Raw genomic sequence first — 26,358 nt, forward strand, 5'->3', positions numbered from 1 at the left:
ATATAACTGACTTATGGAAAAACACAGTTCTGACTCTCCTCTTAAACTCCTGTAAATCACGTATAAGTGAAGAAATAATCTGGCCCAGAGTTGTTCAGTTGTCATTTTTACAGTCAAGTTCGAATGCTAAGACATTAATTGTGTCTGTAACAAAGATTAAAGATGGAGGAGAAAAGCCTATAGTGTTACCTTGTTTATCCAGAGGGACCTGTGTAGGTTAGTCCCTGAAAAAATATGTGTATCTATTTTTAGTGCTTTCTCCATTTACAAGTATTTTGATCAAGTGTAAGCATAAATCCTTAATGGAAAAATATAATCTGAGCCACACAAAAACCTAGCTATAGCCAGTTTTCAGGGTAGATGAGCTGAAAAATCACCCAGAGACCTGTGCTAGGAAGGAAATTTTGCAGAAATAAAAGTTTAAGTTAATGTTGGAGCAGGAAAGGACTCGGAATGCCTAAGCGGAGTGTAAACAGAAAAATAAATAAAAATATCTTTCCTTTGTAAGGGCCAAATCCAAATAAAGTGAAGCCTCCCTCTGCAAAGGTACAAGACATGGCTTGCTGCATCCAAGTTCGAAGAGCGTAAGTTCAAACAACGGCCTATTTCAGCCAAATTCTGAACCACTACCTTGGCATACTGTTACAGGATACTGTGTTACTGAAGATGATACTCTAACAATGAGGTGTAAAATGGAGGTCCTGACAGGATCTCATGGCATCTTCCACAGGAGTAGGTATCCTGGCCAAATTCCTATTGATTAAACTCTGCCTACATGGAAAAAAACCAAACAAAACCAACTAAATCGTGGAGCTTCAGCTAGAAAAAAAACTTTTACTTCCTGGCTAAAGCGATACGTATGGGTTAACACCTGTTCCCTTTCACCCCAAAGATGGCATTTGTAATGGGGGTGAAGTCATCCCTGTATATATTGTTGAATCAATAGGTCAAATGTTTGGGTAATAGGAACCATATAAAGATCAGCTGTTTAAATACATTTCTTGAAGGACTTTGAAACTTGTTTTTGCCTTTAAAATTGTTTTTGTAAATGATCTTCATTCAGCTGCTTGCAGTCTTTAAGGGCCTTATCCCTGTTGATATAGCCTTGAATATGATAAAATAATATCATATTCCTAAAACAAATGGTAAAGCTACCTGTTCCTAGCCTGAAGGTCCTTGACTGTGAGAGGGTTTATATATTCTGGTACAACTTGCAAGTAAAATAAATAGGTTACGCAATTAAACATTAACCTTAGGATTGATATGCTCACAATGCACTACAGCATGTTCAGTACTGGCAGAACCAGCTATCATTCAGTCTGCTAAATGCCTTACCCTAATATTTCCCTACCCCTTCAACCTGCATTAACAACTGCATTGAAAACATGCCTCTTTGTACCTTTTTCTACTTCCTTCTTTGTTACTTTGATGTGATAAAAAAAGTTTAAGAGGTACCATCTGTGTGAAAGAAGGGGGAAAAGCTACAGTTTACAATTCACGTTAACATAAAATATCATATGGGAGACTCAGATTTTACACTAGGTTCTTCTCAGTAACATGGCACAAATGCTAGTGCTGTGCACACTACAGAACATTCAGATAATCCTCCTCAAGCTATGGAATCTTATTCAAACCTCTGGTTTCCTTTCTACCTTCCCTACAACCAACTTCTTCACTCTTTCTCAGCATCTTGCTCAGGGTCCAACTGACTGCCATATTTGGGGTCAGGAAGGAATTTCCCGTCAGGTCAGATTCGCAGAGATACTGGGGGTTTTTCGCCTTTCTCTGCAGCATGGAGAACAGATCGCGCACAGATTTAAACTAGAGTAAAGAGTGGATTGTCAGGAACTTGAAGTCTTTAAATCATGATTTGAGGACTTCAGTAACTCAGCCAGAGGTTACGGGTTGATTAAAGCAGTGGTTTAATCAAAGCAGTGAGGTTCTGTGGCCTGCAATGTGCAGGAAGTCAGACTAGATGACCATAATGGTCCCTTCTGGCCTTAAGGTCTATGAGTCTATCTTATTCCCTCTTCTAGAACCTTAACAAGCCCTCAGTGGTATGAAAGGATTTTCTTTACTACTAAAAACAAAAACCCTCTCTCCATAGTCTTGTTCCAGCCCCTCTGACAATACATATTTCTCCCTAAGCTATTTGTCTAGGAGTGGCTTCATCTTGCTTCTTTCATAGTAATATAATTGTCACTGTGATGGTACTTTACAGATACTGGACCAGATGAGGGGAGAAACATCTGTGGAAGATGTATCCTAGAGAGGCTATAATGGTGGAAAGCAACTTCAATATTCCCAGGCTGGGGGGTGGAGCTGAGGGGTTCGGAGTATGGGAGTGGGCTCTGGGCTGAGGCAGGGGTTGGGATGTGGGAGTGGGTATGGGCTCTGGGCTGGGGGTGCAGGCTCCAGGGTGGGGTCAGAAATGAGGGATTTCAGGGTGCGGGAGGGGGCTGAATCTTTTCATGCTAGTGCCTCCGTATTTCCAGTCTGAATGGAGGTTGGCATGTGGTGGGTGAGGGCTCTGGCTGGGGTTGCAGACAGGGCCGGCTCTAGGTTTTTTGCTGCCCCAAACTCCGAGCGCGCAAATGCCCAAGCAAATAAAAAAAAAAGATGGCCGGAATGCCGCCATCCCAAGCACATCTTGCTTTGCTGGTGCATAGAGCCGGTCCTGGTTGCAGACTCTAGGGTGGTTGGGGATGCGGGGTTTGAGGTGTAGGAGGGTGCTCCGGGCTGGGACCAAGGGCAGGAGGGAGGGAGATCAGGGCTGGGGCAGGGGGTTGGGGCATGGGAGGGCATCAGGGGTGTAGACAGCACTTACCTCAGGCGGCTCCCGAAAGCACGGCATGTCCCCCCTCCGGCTCCGACGTGGAGTCATGGCCAGGCGGCTCTGCGCGCTGCCCCATCTGCAGGCATAGCCCCCACAGCCCTTACTGGCCACAGTTCTTGGCCAATGGGAATTGCAGAGCCAGTGCTTGGGGCGGGGACAGCGTGTAGAGGCCTCTGGCTGCCAGAGGGGGGACATGCCACTGCTTCCGAGAGCCGTGAAGAGCCACAGCAGGCAGGGAGCCTGCCTTAGCCCCACTGCGTTGCTGACTGGTGCCGTCAGTGTCCCTTTTCAACCTTGTGTTCCGGTCAAAAACTGGACACCTGGCAACCCTATTAGGGTTCAGCAGATCAGAAGAGTCTACAGGTGCACTGTTACCTTCCTAACCACTAGGAAGGCCTGCTAATTGCAAGACAGAAAGATAGTCAGACCTGTTGATGTCCACAGATAAAATCCTGCAGAAGCCGGAAGCCTTTGGAGACCAGAGGAAAGATTATTTATCAAAACCTTAAAACGTTTTGCTAAAGAATATGACTCCAGCAAAAATAAAAAGATGTAAAAAATGTATGCAATTGAGCAGGGCACTTTAAAAATCATGCAGCATTAATGGAAATAATAATGATAAAATGCAACCAATCCTCTGCTAAACTACAGCATGTGAGGTTGATACTGATTTGTTATCCCACTACTCACAACCGTTATAAATAGTCTGACTGTGGCCAGGGGGGAAATGAATTTCTATAGAACAGAGATATTCCAAAACTTGTCAAAGTGGTGATTCACTAGAGGAATTTTGGGGGCTGGGGGCTAGTAGGAAGCTACACACAAAAGGTTTAGCAGCTGCAGCCTCAGCTATACTGGGTCATAAAATAACTAGTAACAGACAATGCAAACCACAAATATATATAGAGGAGGAGAAGATACATGCCATGGCTGGAAGGTACTAAACATTCCATGCCAGGAAACAGAAATAATTGAAGTCATTGCTGGTAGGAGTGGAAATCACTTGGCTCCTGTCCTTACAAATAAATTATTTGGTATAACCTATCCATTAGCACGCTATGCTCAAAAACTTGCCAACCCTATTAATTTTAAAGCCATTCTGCATTCACTCTAGCACCATTATTATTTAAGCTGATTTAACACTGAGATTTAACACTATTGGCTTCCTTCACTGAACTATGGTGCAAGCATGAGGAGTTGCTTAAGTACAACGTCCTGAAGATAAACAGGGGCACTGCATGTGTAAAACTGGGTTCTAAGGCAGCTGAGAAATGCTAGTTCTGTACGCCTGATTGGGTGATCAGAGGGTGTGGGGAAGAGGAAGTGCTTGAATTGTCACAAAGCCAGGCCATGATCTGCAAATGCAGAACCCAATGGAAAAAGGACGGGAGTTAGTGACACAACGGCCACCAGTGAGAAGGGAAGGAAGTTCAGAAAACAAATACAAGCCCCTTAAGCAGCCTCACTTCTAGCCAAACTTTTTTTCTGGCAGTGGGAAGCAACAAATCAATTCTGTTTTGCTCCAAAGTGCAGTTTGTGTTTAATTAGTTGGTGCTGTTACAAATGAGGTAGGAAAATCTGGGAGCTGCAGTTTTGTCTCTGTGCCAGCGTTTTGGCTGGAAGCAAATTTTAAAACTTGTGTGAAAATAACATGAAACATAGCTGCCCTTGTGTGACTGCAGCCTTTGAACAGAAATTGGCCTCTTCCTCACTCATTCCACTTACCTAAGTTCAGCCCCTTGAGAAATTCTGTAACAGATTTTGGGTAATTCTACAAATGCATTTTTTTCTCTTCTCGTCTCTTTTAAGAGATAACTAGATTCCCCCCATTCTCTCCTTTACATTGCCATCCTCCCAGTGTTTCTACTGCCCATAAAGACCATTTCTATACTAGAAAGAGAGGCTAGCTCATGTGTCAAAATTCTAGTGTAGATGGGGCAGTTGTAGGTCTAACATACGAACTGTTCGAGGTGAAATCCAACGATGAGCACAGGGTTTATATTGACCAGCTAACACATTAAAATGTCAACTGCCTTGGTCTATGTTAAGATTTTAACATGCTAGTTAACCTATTAAAAAACACCTTTTTTTGCAGAAAAGACAAAGCTGAAGTCTCCTGGTGGTACTTATCAGTAAATTGCATCACACTGGATGTGCTGGAGTGTGAAGATACCCAATTTCATAGTGAACGGCTATAGACCCCTAATGACAATTTATGAGAAAATTTACAATGACTAATCACACTTTTCTCACTTCCAGAAGGCTCTCTTAGTACAGAGTAAAACAACAGCCTTTCTAGGATGACAAAACTACAGCTGTCATCTTCCTTTTTAGTACAAGGCACTGTACCACACTGAGGATTTTTGCTGAGGATAATTTATTTACTAGTGTCAGTTTTATAAAATTCTTTATAATTTGCTAGTTATTTAACTGCATGTTGATAAATTTGCAGTACTGAAATACCAAGTTTTTTTTTAAAAAAATCTTTCTTTCCAAAGGAGAATATTATTGGCAGCTTCTGTAGACAGATAATGAGGCAGTTCCTAAGATGGTATGCTCTTCAACTGATTTTACAATGACACTTCATTTATAAATCCTTTAGAAGGTGTGTGAGGGACGGGGGTGGTGGGAATATGGGAGGTGGGGGATTCAGATTACTATTATATAACACGGAGCTAGAAGCTATGTCCAAGCAAGAATTGGACTCTCCCCCTTCAGCTGTCACATGCTACCTCCTACCCTTTTTTGTTTTCTCCTTTCCCCATCTTCCACTACAGCAATTAAAAACCTAGGGACTGTACAACAAATCACGTGGACTGAACTAATAATGGGAGGATTTTATTTTAATGTTTTGGTAGTTTTATTATCAATAACTGCCTGACATAGTAACTAGACTCAGGTTTAGGGAATAATATAGAAATCTTGTAAATTTAGCCTATTGCATATTTGTCTTTGTGCACAGAGCTCAGATGCAATAAAGCCAATTTAAAACTGAAAATCAAACAGGCTGCTTGAAAACATGTTAAATCCTTAAGACGGTGTTAGATAGCTCCAGGCACAGAGATGCTTATGCATAGCAGCTCTGAAACACTCATAGATGAATCTTTTCATGCTAATGCCTCTATATTTCCAGTCTGATCCCTGCAGGGACTGGCAAAATTTGAGAAATCAATAAAAACAATTGGCTTTAGGAGCTGGAATTTATGGCTTTGGAAATGCTGATGGCATACTGCATCACACTAGGCTCACTATTTCTAGCAGTTTGGTGGCCACCTCCCACCCCACTCCTGCTTTTCCAGTCTGGTTGCTGCTTTCTTGACATATGTTTTCCTTCTGCATCACAGTTCCTATGGTGAAAACTGCTCAGTGGTGCCATCATGAGTGAGACATTGGTACATCACCCCACCAACTCCTTCCCACCAAGTAAAATGCTTCCAGCTTTGCAGGAGGAGAAAGACAAAAGACTGATATTGTAATACTGACAAAGAAGAGGTGTTTCTAATGAAACATCTGAAGTTCCCATATCAGACATGTGATGCACACATGTAGTATAGTATATATTTGACTTACAAAATAATGCAAAAGGAACTACATGATCAAAAGAAAAGAGGAGGGGGAGAAGTATTATAAAAAAGGAGAAAGTGTCCAAATAAAGCCTCTGAACATCTGTGGGCCATGTCTGTAATGCTCAAGTATGACAAACTATCTTGTGAAAAATACAAGATATAGTTTAAAGATGGTGGATTGTGCCCTTTTCTTCATTTTAAAATAAGCCAAATCCTACATCCAATGTGTCATTAACACTTGCTAGGTCAGGCTTTTTTCCTGTTACCAGATTTTAGTAGTTTGTGGTTCTGTACAGCACACTTCACGCCTGAAGTATCTCAAACACCTAAACAACTTAATGAGTTGGATGTTAGATTCAGGTAGGGCAGTGTTAGTAGAGAAGGCAGCCATTTTGTGCTCAGCAATCACTTTCGTGTAGATTTGTATATAAACATCTGTATTTACAGGGAAAAGGATGAGAGTGCTGCTCCTTTCTTCACAAAGTGCCACTGGATTTTACATTCTTTCCTGTAAACCAACAGAAACCGGTAGATATGACACTCCGACGGAAAATGAAATCCTCTCTCTCATATAACCTATTAACCCTCACTCCTTCCAAGAATTTCTCTTCTAACTTCAACAGTTATCCAGCATGACATGGTACAGATGCTTGCACTTACAAACAGCCCCACTGACATCAATGGGGTTCTTTGCAGGTATCCTCTATCCTGATGTTTGCTGGATTGCAGCCTTCAAGTAAAAGTTCTTAAGGGCAGGGACATGTATTACGATAAGGGCATGACCATAAAAACACATACTCTGGATTGAAATGCTCACTATTGTGAGTAGTTCTATTGAAGTCAGTGGGCTCACCTGTCCTAGATGGCACTATGTGTCATAGTAAATGTTTGAAGGACCATAGTCACTGCCCTCCCACACACCTTTATATATAATTATTACTAGATAAATTCTTACCCAAAGTACAGTAACTTTATAGTCCAGTGATGTCCTAGTACTGGATTTTATTGCCAACAAAGGGAGGGGAGGCCAACTCCTGTTTTTTAATCTGACTAGCCATAAGCACACACATGCTCTACACAAACATTAGAAAAGAAGGGTCTGCCCATTCAGCCAACCTCTTTGGGGAGAAGGCAGTAACGTAATTCACAGGGCTGGCCCACATTTTGGAACCTGAGGCGGGGAGCTCAAATGACGCCCCAATGCCCCCTCACTTGGGCCAAAACTTTGAAAGGTCTCAATTCTGCCTTTTTCCTGTTCTACTCCTCTCATGGTACTGCTCTGCTGCCTACCCCAGTAAAGGAGAACTAACAATTTAAAATGCCTTGTTCAAAAATTTTTAAGTAACACTTAACTTTCAAACGCCTGAACAGCAAATGTAACTTTTCTTGTCTGCATAGTAAACACTGGCATTTTTATCTGTTTGAATAATCAAAGTGGTGCTTTCCGTGCCTTCTTGGTTGCAAAGATTTGAACTGCTTCCTGAAGGTCCACAGTCTGGGCCAGCTCATGCTCTACTGAGATGGTTGCAAGGCCCGACCAGCCTCTCCTGTGTCATTGTGGAGCGTAGATGTGTTTTTATTAACTTCAGCTTGCAGAAGCTGCGTTCTCCAGTGGCAACTGTTACAGGAAGTATTAGAAGTATGCACAGAGCAACAAAAGCATTTGGAAAAAGAATGGTCATCTTATTTGTGCACATATATTCTAGAGCAACCTTTGGAGTTGATCCTGTTGAAATGTATCTTGAAAGGGATTTCAGTTCATCACCTAAATCACTCGCATCAATATCGCGCATGTCATCACGTGTCAACACTGTCTCTAGTGCCCTGCATTGCTGGTGTAGGTCTTCTTCAGGTATAGTGAGGAGTTTTGGAATATTATACAACATCCCAAATATACTGCTGTGTTCCTTGAGCTGCATGAAATCTTCAACTGACTATACTGCACAATCTAGCACCTGGTTAAAGAATTCAACTTTGAATTGCTGTTTGGGGTCTCTTATGGGATTATCCCGTGCCTCGTAATCAAAATGTCGTCTTCTTCTTTGGTGACTCTTGTATTCTTGAATGGGTGGGAAAATAGCTTCAGTGTCAAGTTCCTCTGCCAACTTCTGTGCACACTTCAGAACGTTTTGAAATCCATCATCTGACCGGTAAGACTGTAGGTACGACTTTGCTTTGTCCAGTTGTTCCATTGCTCCAGATATATCAAGGCCAACACCTTGGAGTCTCTTGCTTACAACATTTATTTCAAACAGTATGTCATGCCACAACACTAAGCCACACAGAAATTTGAAGTTATGTATGTTTCTGGTGATTCCATTTCCCTCTGCCACTGTTCTCCCACGAACAGTTTCTGTCATAGCATTACCCTCCATAATGGCAACTATGGCATCATCTATCTTCCCAATTTGGTGTTTGACAGGCTTTATCGCCTCCACTTGACTTTCCTACCGTGTGGCACTCTGTGGTTTCAGTATCAGAGAGGATGTTCCCAGATGTTGCTTCAAAATTTGCCATCGATGAGTTGATGCAGAGAAAAATACATAGATGTTTTGAATTATATTAAAAAAATTCAGCAGCCTCACTAGAAGCTGATGCTGCATCACTGATCACCAAGTTCAACGAACGAGAACTGCCTGGGACAAAAAAAGCTCGAGGGTTTAACTCTCGGATCCGTGTCTGCACTTCTCTGTTCTTTCCTCTCATGTTGGCACCATTATCGTAGCCCTGACCTTTGAGGTCAGCTATTGCAATTCCCGTATTTTCCAGCTTTTTAAGAAGCACATTTGTGATACCAGCTCCTGTAGTATCATCAATGTCAATAAATTCTAGAAAATGCTCTCTGACAGTCACTATTTCAGGGACATTTTTACGAGGTTCTGTTGTTGTTACAAAACGCACCATTAAAGTCATTTGTTCCATATGGCTGATGTCAGGTCTGCAGTCCAGAATAACAGAGTAATATCTTGCTGACTTCAGATCTGCCACAATCTTCTGTTTGACTTTTGTTGCCAGTAACTGTATGATCTCATTTTGAATTGTTTTTCCAAGGTAGTGGTGTGTGTACACATTTCTTGGGTGGTGACTCTTCTTAGATGCTCCTGGAGCACAGAATCAAACTCAGCCATCAGCTCCACAATTTTAAGGAAGTTTCCATTGTTTGGCACATACAGCTGATCTGAAGTGCCATGCAGTGCTAGGTTTTGGGTAGCAAGCATTCTCTCAATGGCAATGAGTCTTTTCAGAATATTTTGCCAATAAAGAGACACTGATGCAATCTTCTCTTGATGCTGATCATCTATGGTGGCCTTTAACTTTAGTCTCATCTCAAGCTCTTTCCACCTATGGAATGTTCTTTGGTGATTTGCTACCTTCTTGTGGCATGCCTGATTTTTCCAATCCTTTGTTCCTGTAGAACCCAATGCGGCTGGAACATTAGACTGGAAGAGTTTGCAACAAAAACAGTATGCAGCATTCTGGGTTTTGAAGTACATAAGCCATGGCCTCTCCACTTTGTCACCATTGGGGATTTCACGCCAGTAATGTGTTGGATGGAAACTTCTATTTTCATTGTCTTTGGGGAACATGAAGTTTTTACTTGCTGTGGCCCATGGAGTACAAGGAAGTCCCTCAGGTTACTGCTCAAGGGGATCCACAGTCCTGGATCATCTAGACTTAAGGAACTAAACTCAGCAGCAGCTGTTTCTTGAGCCTCCACCACACTCTTCTCCAGGAATGTGCATGGTTACATCCATTTGAGATGGAGATATGGATGCTGCAGTAACTGCCAGTTCACCTGCACTCTGACTAAGTGGAAGATCAGGCATCTCCTCACCACTCTCATCCTCACTGGGGCCGGAAGGCTCACTGTGAACATTTGTGTCTATGTATCTCAGGAGAGCTCCTTCCTGCTTAGACAGACAAGCTTTCTTTCTTTTTCTGAATGCTGCCCCAGAGGGGCGTTTTCCTTTCACTCATGACTGCTGTTCTGTGCCAGTTTTAGTGGCTCTCAACACTCAATCGAAGGGGACAAATAAGCAGGCTGGTAGCAGGGCCTGAGTGAGGGAAGATATCAGCGTCTTAAGGGCCTAACTGGCTCCTACTACTTCAGCTGACTGCCTATTCTCAAGTGGGTTCAAGGAAGCAGCAGGAAACAGGAAGCTCCCTGAGGAGCTGGTGTTAATCAGTCCAGGCTCCTGGGGGTGCTAGAGAGGTACATAAGAGGCTCCTCCTTCTCTCTCTCCCTGCAGCTCCTGCTGCTTTCTGTTATTCCTTCTCACCTTTTCTCCTGCCTGCCTGTTATGTTTCTTGTGCCCTCCTTCCTCCAGCACAGCACTCCACCATCTCTGTGCATCTAGAGCAGAGAGAATACATATGCACCAGCAGCAGACACAATTCTCTACACTCTGGGTCCTAATGGCGCCCCCCCACAGTCTGGCACTTGAGGTAGCCGCCTCAGTTTGCCTCATGGTAAGGCCAGCCCTGATAATTCAGAGCAATGACTTAGAATCTTTACCATCAAGCCCCACATTATTCAAAGCAAGTGAGCTTACGCCCCTACCTTCATGTATGCTAGAGAAAATATTGGCTATATCAACAACCATAAACATAATTCGAAAGTATAGGGAATGTCTCAAGTGGATGAGCATGCTTTTTGTGAATGTAGGTTATCCAGATGTGGAAAGCCTGATTCTAATTGACCCTGGAATGACCCATGAGACTGCACAAGAACAAAATGGGGCTTGGACTCAAGGGGAGCCCTCTTCCTCTGCCCCCCTCCCTACCTCCATTCTGTCTCTTCTTCCGTTTCCCTTTTGAGTCCCTGTCTCCCTCCCATTTTCTTTTCCTCAGCCTTTCACCCTGCACTTCCTTGAGGCCTGGTCTCTATTCCCCCACTCTGTCCTTCTCACATGCCTGCCAGACCCTGAGGCAGCCAGCTGCACTTGCTTACCTCCTCCGTTCTGTCAGTCCACACTAGCTGGGCATTTCAGGGCCTGGGAGAGGTCATGGAGAGTAGAGGAAAAGAAACAAGTTCCCTGCCTTCAGTGCTGGTGCCACAGCGGCCTCCCCACAGTCCGATAGTTCCTCCATCTTGTTATTTTAGCCCTCCCCCCCCCCCCCCAAAAAAAAAAAAAAAAAAAGTTTTGTTCTTTACGTAAATGATTTTCCCTGGTAAATCTAAGTTGTATTAGGTCACAAATCTTTACTTTGATAACAATGGGCCCAATTTTGAAGTCCTTACACAGGTAAAACTCTCACTTAAAATGTCACTGTCTGATGCAGGATTTAGGCCCCTGTGATTAGTGGAAAGTTTTACTAGAGTTTAGCACATGGTAGATGCTGTGCAGCCAAAGCTATGAATATGAGAGATGTGTGGGAAGAGAGAAGCCTGTTTCTTCCAAGACGCAGTGCAGCAGTTTTAAATTGTGAAATTAATTTTGAAACATTGCTTTTAAGTGCATGAATACTGAGAATAAAAGCTGATTAGTGAAAAGGCAGAAATATCTTATTCCTATTGGATGTCAATAAGTTAGGTGCCTAACTGCCATTTATGCCTTGGATTATCTCCCCTTGCACCTTTGTACCCATCCCTGCCATACCACAGGAGGTGGTTCACCCTGCAGTCAGTTGAAAAAGCAAAGACAACAGAGCCTTAAGTGGCTATAACAGAGTTACCAAGGCTTTTGTTTTGAGTGCAAGAAATTGCTCAGACTCTATGCAGGAGGAATGCTGATTTACTGTAACTCTCCTAACTGTCACTACAGACAGAAATATGACACTCAGGGATGTCACCTTTCAGTTTGAGAGGCCTATGTTCAGAAAAAGAGTATGAAAGTAATACAGCTAAATTTGATAGCATCAAAGATTTTGGTACAAAATATCTTATTTCCCAATTTGCTTGTCTTCTATAAGGCGCTGAAGTGTAACTTAGTTTTATGGTACTAGTAGAAGCAGATCTTTCCTCTGCCACTGATGTTTTGCAGAACTGTTAGATGCTGTAGGCTTGCTTTTTAAAATTTATGTTGCTTTTTTGTGTAGTTTATCATAGCTTGAGGGGACAATCCCCTTGACTTCACTCCTTAAAAATTTTATTAAGATAATGTTGAAGTAAAAAGAAAACGGTACAGAGTTTAAGCATAGAAGTTTCTGGTTATCAGGGAATAAGGTACAGATTATCAAGGGGTGCGAAATTCGGTTTAGGAACGGGTGGCGTAAGGAATACATAATCTGCAATCTCCCCAATTGGGGGTAAAAGTTTAATGGGGCGAAGCACAGACATTGAGCTATGGGGGTATGTTGTCCATATAATGGCTATGTTCAGGTGTGGAGTATAATGAGTGGATACGATGATGAGGATGGATCTACCCTCATTTGGTGGGATTTAATGTTCAGTGAGTTTATGGTTCCAGTTCATATGGTCCAATGGAAAAAGTCTCTCAGTCCCTTTCCCATAGTTGATGCATGATGTCGTACCAGCTCACACCTCCTGGTACTGTCGGTGGCCGGTGATGTGTTCGATGTAGATGTCCCTGGACCATCGGATGGTGTCCGAGACCATGAGATGCCGCATGAGCTGTGCGTAGCGTTGACTGATCCCACAGGTCCACAGCACACGCTCGTTGCAGCGGTCCCAAGCGCCCAGGGCTCCGACGATCAGGGCATCCATCTACACCTCGTAGCCCTTCGCTCTCAGGGTGTCGGCCAGGGGGGTGTATTTTTCTAGCTTATGAGCTCGGGCTTCGCGGAAGGCCGGGGTCCTGTTCTCACAGGAGACCATGATGTCAATGAGGATGATCTTTTTCTGGGCCTCGTCGGTGACTACCACGTCAGGTCGCAACTGGCTGTCAGTATCGGGGATGGCGCAGTTCACGGCGACCTCCCCCCAGGCGCGGTGCGATGGCTTTCACCAGACGGTTCTGGATGGTATTGTGGCGCAGCTGCCAGGCTCTGGAGTGGGGCAGGGTATGGTTGGAGTAGCCGCACTTCCTGCAACGCTTGTCTCAGTTCCCATGGCGGACGGCTCCATTGAGTGGGACGCAGTTGAGCCGGGCGTGGTGGATGAACCGCCAGTCGGTTCAATTTGTTCTTTAATGTGTTGTTGCACAGACATCTCCTCTTGGAGCAACATGTCTTTCAGTACAAGTAAGATGACAAATCTACGGTTCTTTTAAAGACTATTTTAACTCTATTGAGGTAATTCTTTCCTTTGGGACTCTAGACTTAAGTAGATGTCAATTAAGTTGAATTTTTGTGTTGTTGTTGTTATGTTTTATAATGAACATGGACTCAGATGAACTTTTAATATTAACAATGGCTCCCCCTACCTCCCCACCAATGCACTTATGGTCAGAAAAACCTGTCTATGACATCTTCAGTCTATGTACAGTCATCTCTGCTTATCACGGTGACAAGGAGAGTTTTTACTTAAACGTAATTTTTGTTAATTTTGCAGAGTATGGTTATACTCTTACTGCAGAGTACTTATTGTTGGTGAAGATACAGACCTAGAAAGAATCCATCTGGACTTTCAGAGTGTCTGGTGGCTATAGTTAGAAAAAAATTCTTGATTTGACTTAATTAAAATGTAGTAATTGTTTAACAGCTAACAATGGATACCTAGTGGAACAAGCAACCGCAACTGTACTTTGTAATATTCCCTCACCTGTTGCCCAGTGTCATCTCTCCCCCTGTGATGTCTCATTCAACACATTTTAAACACCACGTGGCAAAAGTCTGTCTGTTCTCCAGATAAAGCAGTAAGAATGCCTCTGGCATTATACTAGTCAGGGATGGTCTAGGCAAGCTTGGTCCTACCACAGTGAGATGGATTAGGTAACTCCATGAAGTCCCTTCCAGTCATACATGTCTATTATTCTAATACCTTTGCTTGAAAACAAAGTACTGAGCATTCTCTCTCTCTCTCACAGACTCAGGGCTAAAAAATGATTATGGGGTTGAAAAGGAATTTTCCCCCAGGTCAGACTGGCAGTGACCTTGAGGACTTTTCACCTTTCTTTGCAGAGTTTGAGTATGGATTACTTGCCAGGATTATCTGGGTATACAATTTCTCTGCCATTGCAGAGATCTCCGGCACTGATGCGTCTCGGTCCCTCCTATTCTCAGTTTGTGGCATATAATTGTCTAGTCTCCTGTAGGTTGTAATACTTTGGTCTAATTTCAGTTGTTGGGTTTAATGTGAAGGTGCTGGATGACGCCGAGGGCCTGTGCAATACAGGAGGTCAGAGTAGATGATTGGGTGGTGCCTTCTGGCCATACACTCTATGACTAAGGCCTGACCTAATTCCCTAGTGTAGACCAGTATAATAACGGCACTCAGGGGTGTGAAAAATTCACACCCGATAGCGACACAGTTAAACCAAGCCAGCCCCCTGCGTAGACAGCGCTAGGTTGATAGAATTCTCCCATCAATCTAGCTACCGTCTCTCGCAAAGGTGGAGTACCGATGTCTATGGGGGAACCCCTCCAATCAGCATAGGTACAATCTTCACTTGAGTGCTACAGTGGCACCGCTGCAGAGTTTTAAGTGTAGACAAGTCCTCAGTAGCAGATAGAGATTCTGATAAAGGAAAACAAATTTCCACAATCCCATTGCTACTGAATATAATTATACTTAATAGAATAAATTTAACATAGCCCTTTTCTAGGATTACATGTTTTGTCTTTTTTTTTTTTTTTTAAATAAAGCAAGGTAGTTATCTAAAGCATCAAAGGAACTGACCAACATGCTGAAGTTAAAGATATCTTCCTATATATAACGCTGAGTTAAATAAGTGGAGCAGAATTACAGCAAGTAAAACAGACAAATACTTAATATTTCTCATAAAAACTTCAACATGGAAGCTCCCAATAATGCTTCCCCATCATGGCCAGCCCCAAACAGACACACTGACATATGTTGTAAAGACTATATACTTTTCCTATTCCCTTTAAAACTTAGGTGCTCTTAAAGTTTTGCTTTGCCCTTTTTTCAGTCACAGCTTTCTAATCCAATTGAAGCCATTTCATCTCCTTCACATATAGCCTTGTAATTTAATGCCAAACTTGTAAATACTCTAATAACCCTTAATTTTCAAAGAATAGGTGCTCAGTACTTGGACAATTACCTTTCTTTCAGGTGTCATGTTTGCCTCAATTTCTGGATGCCCATCACAATCACTAGGTGCTTCTGAAAAATTGGGCCCCAGGTTCTCATCCCGATTCTATCACTGACTTGTGCACTCTCTCTCTCTGCTTCTGTCTAAGCCTTGTAGCAAGCATGGTCCTGTTTCCTCTGTGAGCAGGGTCATACTTTAATTAAGATTGCTGGAGATAACTGATGAGAACACAATTACCATGCACTCCTTGCAAGCCACTTGAAGGATAAGAAACAGCCATAATTCAATACCAATAACTAAGAGGATGTAAAAGTTGGAAACACCAGAGATTGAAGTACAAGATGAAAAAAAATGGCTTCCCAAAACCGAAAATGTCCATATTCCAGTTTTTGTCTTTCCAGCTTGCCATCTTGTTCAGATTCTACCTTTTGCGAATAAAACCATTTACAAGTTAAACAGATGTAACAACCACCTCTCTGTAATGGGATGCAAGGAGGATGTAGAAAAGTCGAAGTAGTATATCCTCTCAAAACAAAACAGCTCCCTGCCCTCTGCCCAAACTAATGAACCAACAAAACAAAAAACCCACCAAAATAAACCCAAGTAAGGCCTAAACTGTGTCCATGTCCACTAAGTACTAGTAGTATTGTGAGAAGGGAACCACCTTTCAGAGTCATCATTGTAGTTGCTCTGACCAACATGCTGCCTACTGCCTGAAGGGCAGCATCTGTGTCTGGGTGCTAACGGAGAAGTAACATGCCTGCTCAGTGGCTTTCTGACTCTGTGGTAATCAGGGAAGCTCTCCACAGCACACTGTAAAAGAAGCTGCACACGTTCTTAACAGTTCTCTTGATAGCCAACTCCAGCTGTGGACTCTGAAACTGCTGATGTGGCAAGTGTGTAGACTACTCCCATGCAGCAACCATAACGTGCCTAACTTGTTCATTACTGATTTTAATTATTCAGGAAGGTACACACTCCCACCTCCAGGCACTGCAGTATCAAACTGCCTTCCAGGCACTGTGTACCATATAGTTAAAAACAACTAAACATTTCTTTCTAGCTGTAGGAGAAATAGCTTGCTTACTTCCTAGAGTTTCATTAATTTGTTTATACAACTGGGTGCGTTGTGTTGTTTGAAGACACTAAGGGGAAGCCAAATCAGAAGAACATTTTGCTTTTATTTCTGAAAGCAGCCATGGAACCTATTCACATACCTTATTCTCATGTAACTATGAGCCATGATTCAGTCCTCAGAGCAGCTCATTTTGCACCACTCTGGAAATATATCCCAAGATGGTTTACCCTACCTGCCATCTTTATACGTAATTTGTACTTTGGAAAAACGTGTCCATATTGCTATCTTTCCAGAATGCACAACAATGCAAGATAGAAGAAATTAGAAATAGAGATTTGTATGTTAGGTGATTTAAATCTAGCAATGGGATATATCCATTCCCTTAGTGGAAAAACCACTAACAAACACTTCCTTCTACAACAATCTCACACAGAGTAGGAGATTACTTAATTCAGACTTTGAGAAGAGAAATATTGTTGTATCTTTGCCTCTGCTTGGGTTCTCTGGCATACCTGACAATGCTTCTGATTTTTACTGCTTTAACTCATCCAGTGCCAGATTGTTTCTTGGCCTCTAACATTCCAGCTAGAATGAGCTGGCTTGGCTCTCCCTTTAGTTATCACTGCCATGGTTTAATAGGCCGCAGACCTTCAGCTGTCCCTTATCTTCTGTCAGTCCAGGAAGAGGCTAGGAATTGAAACCAAAGTATTTGTCTCTAGTAGAGCACAAGGATGCTCTATGTCTCAATTTTCACTATATTAAATGAGTTAGATTCCTGATAGTAGTTTGAAATTCCTGAAAAGCAGCCACTACTCTTAAAAGCCTATGTTCTACATAATTGTATGAATATAAATTTGTATGTGATGTATAATCACTCAAGAGCAAAGACAACCCCACCAAAAGTTGTCTTAAGTTTTACAGATGAATAAACCTTTATTTAAAAAATGGAAAGGTAGGTTTTGTGCAAAGGATTAGAAGTCCATACATATTTTATAAACCTTTCCAGTTACTTAAACACTTTCATGAACTTCCTGTATAATATTTTACTTTGGTAGTTACAATAAATATTTTGATTGTTAGCAAAACAAATCTTAAAGGCTCTGTATCTTGCTAAACACAGAACGCCAATCCCACATGTTACTGAGAACCTCTGTTAGGAGCTGAATGCTTTCAACTCCCATCCATTTCAGTCACTGCTGTAGATTCTCAGCCCCTTGCAGGACTGGACCCAGAAAACATAAAAAAATATAGCCAAATACAAACTACATTGCACTGAACACTAAAAGTATCCGATAAAGCAGCAACGTTACACTCAAAGCAATTTTCTCCAAAGTAAAAAAAAAATAAAAGTGTATATATACACACACACCCATTCCATCTGTTCAAATTAACAGATATCCCCACATAACAATAAAAGTGCAACTGTACACATAAAAATGGCCATATTTACAGACCTGTTATCCCGACAGCTGTTCAAAACTTGAAAAGTTTCTAACAGTTTATTTTCAGTTCAGCTGCAATATTTTTCCTGTTAAACCTTTGAAAGACCACAAGTCTGAAGCCAGACATTTTCATTTTGTTGTAATACAATACACATGTATCAAGAAACATTGCTGGCTAGCACTGTCAAACTTATTGTTTTGCTTTAACTTTTCTTCTTGCATCCTTATGTTTCTTCCGGCATTCCTGGAAATATTAAAATATTAAATGGCATTAAATCCAGTTAATAAAAACTCACAAATTGCTCTTTTAAACCTGCTTTGCTTTTATATTTAACAGAAATTAGCCAGCTCTGGCAGTTATAACAAATCAACAGTTTAAGTGGACATAATACACAAATTATATATATTATACAGACAGTTAATTTTTATTTTACAAAACTCCCTGGTCTTAGTATGATATTAGGCCATTCTGAAAGTCCAAATGATTCATTTTTATTAAAATGAACAAAATAAGCCACTTTTTTTCACAAGCAACCCCTCCCCTCCCATCATAATGAACTCTCTCAGTTGTTACTGAATTACAGCTTTAATCACTCACCTCAAGTAACAATCTACGTCGGTTTTCCCAATTATCTTTTTCTTCATTGAGGTTTGATGATCTGCGGAACAGCTTAGGACCATCTACACAAGAGATGCATCAGAACAACTTTGAGCTAGGTTAAAACACAACTTAACCATTTTCTTTCTTATAAGCTTTTGTTTGAAAAAATTGTAGTAACATTATAAATTAATTTGAATTTGTGTATGGAAAGTTACCAGGATAAGCTATTCTGAATGTATAAGAGACACATTGTTTTAGCTCAAATTTTAACAACAAACCATTGGTGAAAATATAGACTTGTGTCTGCTTTTTTAGACTGATTCACCTTAAACCCTGCTATTAGCAGTCTATTTATAATGCACCTATCAAACCATGTGGGTGCATTAACCATATATTTTTTAAAAACGCAAACATGTCCCAAGACAATGGAAACTCCACACTAAGCAATCCTTCCAAAAAAGTAAACTTAAGTCACTTTCTCCAATAAGTCTTGGGTAAGTAGAAGAGCCTTGCAATTGATCCCAAAGGAGATGGCTGGTTTTACAGCCCAAAGTGCCTCAACAGTTTTCAAAATGTAGCTTTTAACATTGGACTTTACATTTTCAAATACTGAAACATTCTAATTAATCCCTATACCACCCCATGTGAATTAAATATTATACTAATATAATTTGTTACAATGCCTCTTTGTTAAATTCCATCATCCTGTAGGAAAAATTTGGATAAGTTCAGTTGTACCTCTTAATCTTTCATCATCTTTGGAAAAGAAGAAAAATCTACTCGTCTTCATCTGTGGTAAAGACTGAGACCTGGAAAGATAAAGAAATTTTAGTCTCAGACAGAAGAGCCAACAGTACTATCCCATTCCAAGTGCCAAAAATCATCCCCCATGAAAGGCAAATTATTTTCTAAACACTTAAGCATTTTAAAGAGGAAAGGCAATTATTGATTTAGTCCTAAGTGGAGCACCTGGTCCAAGAGGAAAGGAGTACTTGTGGCACCTTAGAGACTAACCAATTTATTTGAGCATAAGCTTTCGTGAGCTACAGCTCACTTCATCGGATGCATACTGTGGAAAATACAGAAGATGTTTTTATACACACAAACCATGAAAAAAATGGGTGTTTATCACTACAAAAGATTTTCTCTCCCCCCACCCCACTCTCCTGCTGGTAATAGCTTATGTAAAGTAATCACTCTCCTTACAATGTGTATGATAATCAAGGTGGGCCATTTCCAGCACAAATCCAGGGTTTAACAAGAACATCTGAGGGGGGGGAGGGAGGAGGGTAGGAAAAAACAAGGGGAAATAGGTTGCCTTGCAAAACTTAGCCACTCCCAGTCTCTATTCAAGCCTAAGTTAATTGTATCCAATTTGCAAATGAATTCCAATTCAACAGTCTCTCGCTGGAGTCTGTTTTTGAAGTTTTTGATGGTGGGATGGAAATTGTTGAAATCATGGTGGAATTCCTCAAGGGCTTCTTTTCCATGGGTCCAGATGATGAAGATGTTATCAATATAGCGCAAGTAGAGTAGGGGCATTAGGGGACGAGAGCTGAGGAAGCGTCACCATGATTTCAACAATTTCCATCCCACAATCAACCTCAGCCTGGTCCAGTCCACACAAGAGATCCGCTTCCTGGAAACTACAGTGCTAATAAACGATGGTCACAAACACTACTCTATACCAGAAACCTACTGAGCGCTATTCCTACCTACATGCCTCCAGCTTTCACCCTGGCAACACCACACGATCCATTGTCTACAGCCAAGCTCTGATACAACCGCATTTGCTCCAACCCCTCAGACAGAGACAAACACCTACAAGATCTCTATCAAGCATTCTTACAACTACAATACCCACCTGTGGAAGTGAAGAAACAGATTGATAGAGCCAGAAGAGTTCCCAGAAGTCACCTACTACAGGACAGGCCTAACAAAGAAAATAACAGAATGCCACTAGCCATCACTTTCAGCCCCCAACTAAACTTCCTCCAACGCATTATCAAGGATCTACAACCTATCCTGAAGGATGACCCAACATTCTCACAAATCTTGGGAGACAGGCCAGTCCTTGCCTACAGACAGCCCCCCAACCTAAAGCGAATACTCACCAGCAACCACACACCACACAACAGAACCACTAACCCAGGAACCTATCCTTGCAACAAAGCCCATTGCCAACTGTGCCCACATATCTATTCAGGGGACACCATCATAGGGCCTAATAACATCAGCCACACTATCAGAGGCTTGTTCACCTGCACATCTACCAATGTGATATATGCCATCATGTGCCAGCAATGCCCCTCTGCCATGTACATTGGTCAAACTGGACAGTCTCTACATAAAAGAATAAATGGACACAAATCAGACGTCAAGAATTATAACATTCATAAACCAGTCGGAGAACACTTCAATCTCTCTGGTCACGCGATTACAGACATGAAAGTTGCGATATTACAATAGAAAAACTTCAAAACCAGACTCCAGCGAGAGACTGCTGAATTGGAATTCATTTGCAAATTGGATACAATTAACTTAGGCTTGAATAGAGACTGGGAGTGGCTAAGTCATTATGAAAGGCAACCTATTTCCCCTTGTTTTTTCCTACCCCCCTGTTCCTCAGATGTTCTTGTTAAACCCTGGATTTGTGCTGGAAATGGCCCACCTTGATTATCATACACATTGTAAGGAGAGTGATCACTTTACATAAGCTATTACCAGCAGGAGAGTGGGGTGGGGGGAGAGAAAACCTTTTGTAGTGATAAACACCCATTTTTTCATGATTTGTGTATATAAAAACATCTTCTGTATTTTCCACAGTATGCATCCGATGAAGTGAGCTGTAGCTCACGAAAGCTTATGCTCAAATAAATTGGTTAGTCTCTAAGGTGCCACAAGTACTCCTTTTCTTTTTATGAATACAGACGAACACGGCTGTTACTCTGAAAACTGGTCCAAGAGGTGAATGTAGCTGGACTGCTTGGTAATAGTGACCATAATATAATTAAATATAAAATCCCTGTGGCGGGGAAAACACCACAACAGCCCAACACAGTAGCATTTAATTTTAGAAAGGGGAACTACACAAAAATGAGGAAGTTAGTTAAACAGAAATTAAGAAGTACATTGGCAAAAGTGAATTCCCTGCAAGCTGCATGGCAACTTTTTTAAAAGACACCATAATAGAGGCTCAACTGAAATATATACCCTAAATTAAAAAATATACTAAGAGAACCAAAAAAGTGCCACCGTGGCTAACCAACAAAGTAACAGAAGCAGTGAGAGGCAAAAAGTCATCCGTTAGAAAGTGAAGTTAAATCCTAGTGAGGAAAATAAAAGGAGCATAAACTCTGGCAAGTGAAGTGTAAAAATATCATTAGTAAGGCCAAAAAGAATTTCAAAAACAGCTAGCCAAAGACTCAAAAAGTAATAGCAAAAGAATGTTTAAGTACATCAGAAGCAGGAAGCTTGCTAAACAACCAGTGGGGCCACTGGAAGTTCAAGATGCTAAAGGAGCACTCAAGGACAATAAAGCCATTGCAAAGAAACTAAATTAATTCTTTGCATCGGTCTTCACATCTGAGGATGTGAGGGAGATTCCCAAATCTGAGCCATTCTTTTTAGGTGACAAATGTGATGAACTGTCCCAGGTTGAGGTGTCATTAGAGGTTTTTCAACAAATTGATAAATTAAACAGTAATAACTCACCAGGACCAGATGGTATTCACCCAAGAGTTCTGAAGGAACTCAAATGTGAAATTGCAGAACTACTAACTGTGGTTTGTAACTGATCATTTACACCAGCTTGTCTACCAAATGACTGGAGGATAGCTAATGTGACGCCAATTGTTAAAAAGGTCTCCAGAGGTGATCCTGGCAATTACGGACCAGTAAGCCTGACTTCATTACCTGGCAAACTGGTTGAAACTATAATAAAGAACAATATTGTCAAACATATAGATGAACATCATTGTTGAGGAAGAGTCAACATGGTTTTAGTAACAGGAAATCATGCCTCACCAATCTACTAGAATTCTTTGAGGGGGTCAACAAGCATGTGGACCAAGGTGATCCAGTGGCTATAGTGTACGTAGATTTTCAGAAAGCCTTTGACAAAGTCCCTCACCAAAGGCTCTTAATCAAAGTAAGCTGTCATAGGACCAGAGGGAAGGTACTCTCAGGGACCAGTAACTGGTTTTCAAAATGGAGACAGGTAAATAGTGGTGTCTCCCAGGGGTCTGTACTGGGACCAGCACTATTTAACGTATTCATAAATGATCTGGAAAAAGGGGTAAATAGAGAGATGGCAACATTTGCAGAGAATACAAAACTACTCAAGATAGTTAAGTCCCAAGCAGACTGCAAAGAGCTACAAAGGGATCTCACAAAACTGGGTAACTGGGCAACAGCATGGCAGAGTAAATTCAGTGTTGATAAATGTAAAGTAACGCACTTTGGAAAACATAATCCCAACTATGCATATAAAATGATGGGGTCTAAATTAGCTCTTACCACTCAAGAAAGATCTTGGGAGTCATAGTGGATAGTTCTCTGAAAACATCCACTCAATGTGTAGCAGTGGTCAAAAAAGCTAACAGGATGTTGGGAATCATTGAGGGATAGATAATAAGACAGAAAATATCACGTCACCTCTATATAAATCGATGGTATGCCCACATCTTGAATACCATGGGTGGATGTGGTCGTCCCATCTCAAAAAAGATACATTGGAATTGGAAAAGGTTCAGAAAAGGGCAACAAAAATGATTAGAGGGTATGGAACAGCTTCCATAGGAGGAGAGATTAATAAGACTGGGACTTTTCATCTTGAAAAGAGACTACTAAAGGGGGGATATGATAGAGGTCTATAAAATCATGTGGAGAAAGTAAATAAAGAAGTGTTATTTACTCCTTCTCATAACACAACAACTAGCGGTCACCACATGAAATTAAGGTGGAACTCTTTGCCAGAGGATGTTGTGAAGGCCAACTGTGACGAAGTACAAAAAAGAACTAGATAAATTCATGGAGGATAAGTCCATCAATAGCTATTAGCCAAGATGGGTAGGAATGGTATTCTCAGCCTCTGTTTGCCAGAAGCTAGGAATGGGTGATGGGATGGATCACTTGATGATTACCTGTTCTGTTCATTCCCTCGGGGGCACCTGGCATTGGCTACTGTGGGAAGACAGGATACTGGGCTAGATAGACCTTTAGTCTGACCCAGTATGGCCGTTCTTATGTAAAACTGCATTGCTTTATAATATCAGAAATGTTACACACTGAAAGATTTAACAGTTTAATTTGTAATAGTAATACTAAAGCTATGGGATGTCTGTTTGAAACAAGGAGACTTGCTCACCAACAACTTAAATGTAAATCTAATTATTGGATAAGGAAGTACTTTCCAAAATATTTGCATGAAGCCAAAATAAGTTGTTTTTTTATTTTGCATGTTAAGTTGCAACGCATGTGAGGTACCGAGCAACATTTACGTGGCAGGGAAGCCAGTTTTCACTTCCAGCCTCAGTCAAATGCACTGGTCAATCAGTGAACCAGGGAATTTTAAATGTATAGTAGCAACTTGTCTGGTTGGCAGTAAGGAATTCAGTTTTCCAGAATGAGGCTTTTGATGCTGGCGTGGAGGTGAGGGGTGCCAAATAAAAGGATTTTTTCTCGGCTGCCACATAAATCCTGATAATCAGTAAGTACTTAATAGCCACAAAATATAAAACCAGATTTACATTTCTTTGAAGTTTTCACTTTCAGAGTCTTCTGGCTCATCATTTTCCTCCGAGCTGCTGTCCTGGAAACGAGGATCCTCTTGCCATGCTACTCTTGCAGGTTTTATTGTTTCAATTTTGTAGGGCTCTGCAATAGTACCACCAAAAAGTCTGATCATTCCCCTGACTACGAAGTGAAACTTCTGTTTAGATAAGTGTGAAATATCTGATTTGGAAAGGACACTTTTTGTGCTTTCAGAAGGATATGCAGATTTTCCCTATCTTTCTCTGTTTTACATTTCCATCCCCAAAATCTACAGTCAGTATCATTTTGGCTTAAGTAGAGAATAGCAGATCTCCTTTGAAGCTAGTCAATGTTACTCCTTATTGGCCAGGGAGAGTGCTGTTAAATATCCAGAGGATAAGCATAGTGCCTAGGTAGTATTCTCAGACTTTGCTGATCGGTCAAAGAAGAGAAAAGGACAACAATACAACTGTTTTCCCTGTGCGGTACAACACACCACCCAAAACCAACAGTACAAAATCCAAGTAGAAAGCAATTTTTACATGCAGATTGTGATGCTGGTAGACCAGCTGACTTGTATGTTAATATTGTTCAAGATAGATGTTAGATTTGTAAGAATATGTTTAGATTCTATACAATTCTTATAAGTTGCTCCATGCATTAATCTTACTTGTAATGTCTGTATACCATGCTATAAAGAAATATTCAAGTTATGCTTAATTGTGAAAATTTGCTTTAAATTTTGCTCAGATCTGTCCATGAGATTTGTTTAATCTGTTTGACAGAAGGATGATTTCATACAACCTGGTGTGTCATCTTATTAAATATAATCTTCAGTGATTCAAAAGTTAAAACAAATAAATGCCAGTAAAAGCAAACTATTAAAAAAAGTACCGGAATCTGCAATGTTACCTTCTTTCACAGCTGACTGGTTCATATCATCACCAAAAAAGGAAAACGTGAAGCCACTAGATTTTTCTTCTGCATTGCCTTCAACATTAAGTCTTAATATATGCTGGTCAGCCAGAGTTGATTCTTCCATATCATCATGTTTGTCCCAGGGTATTATTTCACTTTTTTCAGCTGCACATTTTGTTGATCCAAATACCTCTTTTAAATCCACCGCAACATCATAGTATATTTCTTTAGACACTTCGGGCAATTTCTCTGCCTCCTCCCTTTTCTTCTTTCTTTTAGCTTTACTGGAATTATATTTATTTTAAAAAACAATTATGCACTGGACAAACATTTGAAAGATATGGGGTTTTCTTTTGACTGATCTTTGTATTACTTACAGGAGACTTCCTATCCAGGGAAATATTCAAATCCTCTAGCAAGTACTTTGCTTTTCTGCATTCCTGTTTTCTCAGTAATTTCAGTTTCTGGTAATAGGATGCCCTAAGAGTTAAAGTATTACATTCCTGTCTCATCAATTTGAGCAAATTTTTCATTTTTCAACTATTTCCTCTCTCCAGATCATACAGATAAGCACAACCTACAGAAGGGAAAAATTCATGTTTGACCTTAAGAGACTGGTGACAATTCTGATCTATTGCTAGCATCACCACTGCTGTACTAAAAGGAATCTTTATAGAGAGTCTGCATTTTACTAGGGATGGGAAGACTTGCAAAGGGGACAGCAGAGTAAGCAAGGAGAGTGATAGGCTTGTGGCCTCCAAATACTTTTGAAAATCAGCCCTCAAGGGGAAGGGGAAGAAAGTTTGTCTTACAACTATAAGGAGGCGATAAGATATTACCTCTCTTTTTCTGTAGTATCTGTTTTCCTTTCAAAAACTTCATGGTCTTGCCTTGTGGGATCATAGCGTAAGGTATTAATATCTCTGTATGAATAAGAGGAATAATAAAAAGAGATACTGTAACTAAATGTCTAAAATAAAACAACCTAACTGACAAGTGCAATGACATTTTCAGCTCATCTTATTTGTGTTCACAAGCAGATTGAAA

At 41.0% G+C, this 26,358-nt stretch overlaps 1 protein-coding gene across 4 annotated transcripts in view; it reads right to left on the reverse strand.

Annotated features, from left to right (window-relative positions):
• Positions 1-17,504: 17,504 nt before the first annotated feature.
• Positions 17,505-26,358, reverse strand: part of NOL8 (nucleolar protein 8) — a 29,761-nt gene continuing 20,907 nt past the window's right edge. For 2 of the 4 annotated variants that reach the window (XM_037903523.2, XM_037903524.2), the window contains 6 exons: positions 26,151-26,234; positions 25,306-25,595; positions 24,390-24,516; positions 19,378-19,448; positions 18,637-18,719; positions 17,505-18,282 (listed from right to left, as the gene is read on the reverse strand). In XM_037903523.2, the coding sequence (XP_037759451.1) occupies positions 18,229-18,282; positions 18,637-18,719; positions 19,378-19,448; positions 24,390-24,516; positions 25,306-25,595; positions 26,151-26,234 (709 nt within the window). In that variant the 3' untranslated portion in view covers positions 17,505-18,228. Of the gene's footprint in view, positions 18,283-18,636; positions 18,720-19,377; positions 19,449-24,389; positions 24,517-25,305; positions 25,596-25,688; positions 25,889-26,150; positions 26,235-26,358 lie in introns of those variants that run through there. The other 2 variants (XM_037903526.2, XM_037903527.2) reach the window with 2 other exon arrangements.

The sequence above is a fragment of the Chelonia mydas genome, chromosome 7, assembly GCF_015237465.2.
Source record: "Chelonia mydas isolate rCheMyd1 chromosome 7, rCheMyd1.pri.v2, whole genome shotgun sequence".
Taxonomy (NCBI): Eukaryota; Metazoa; Chordata; order Testudines; family Cheloniidae; genus Chelonia; species Chelonia mydas.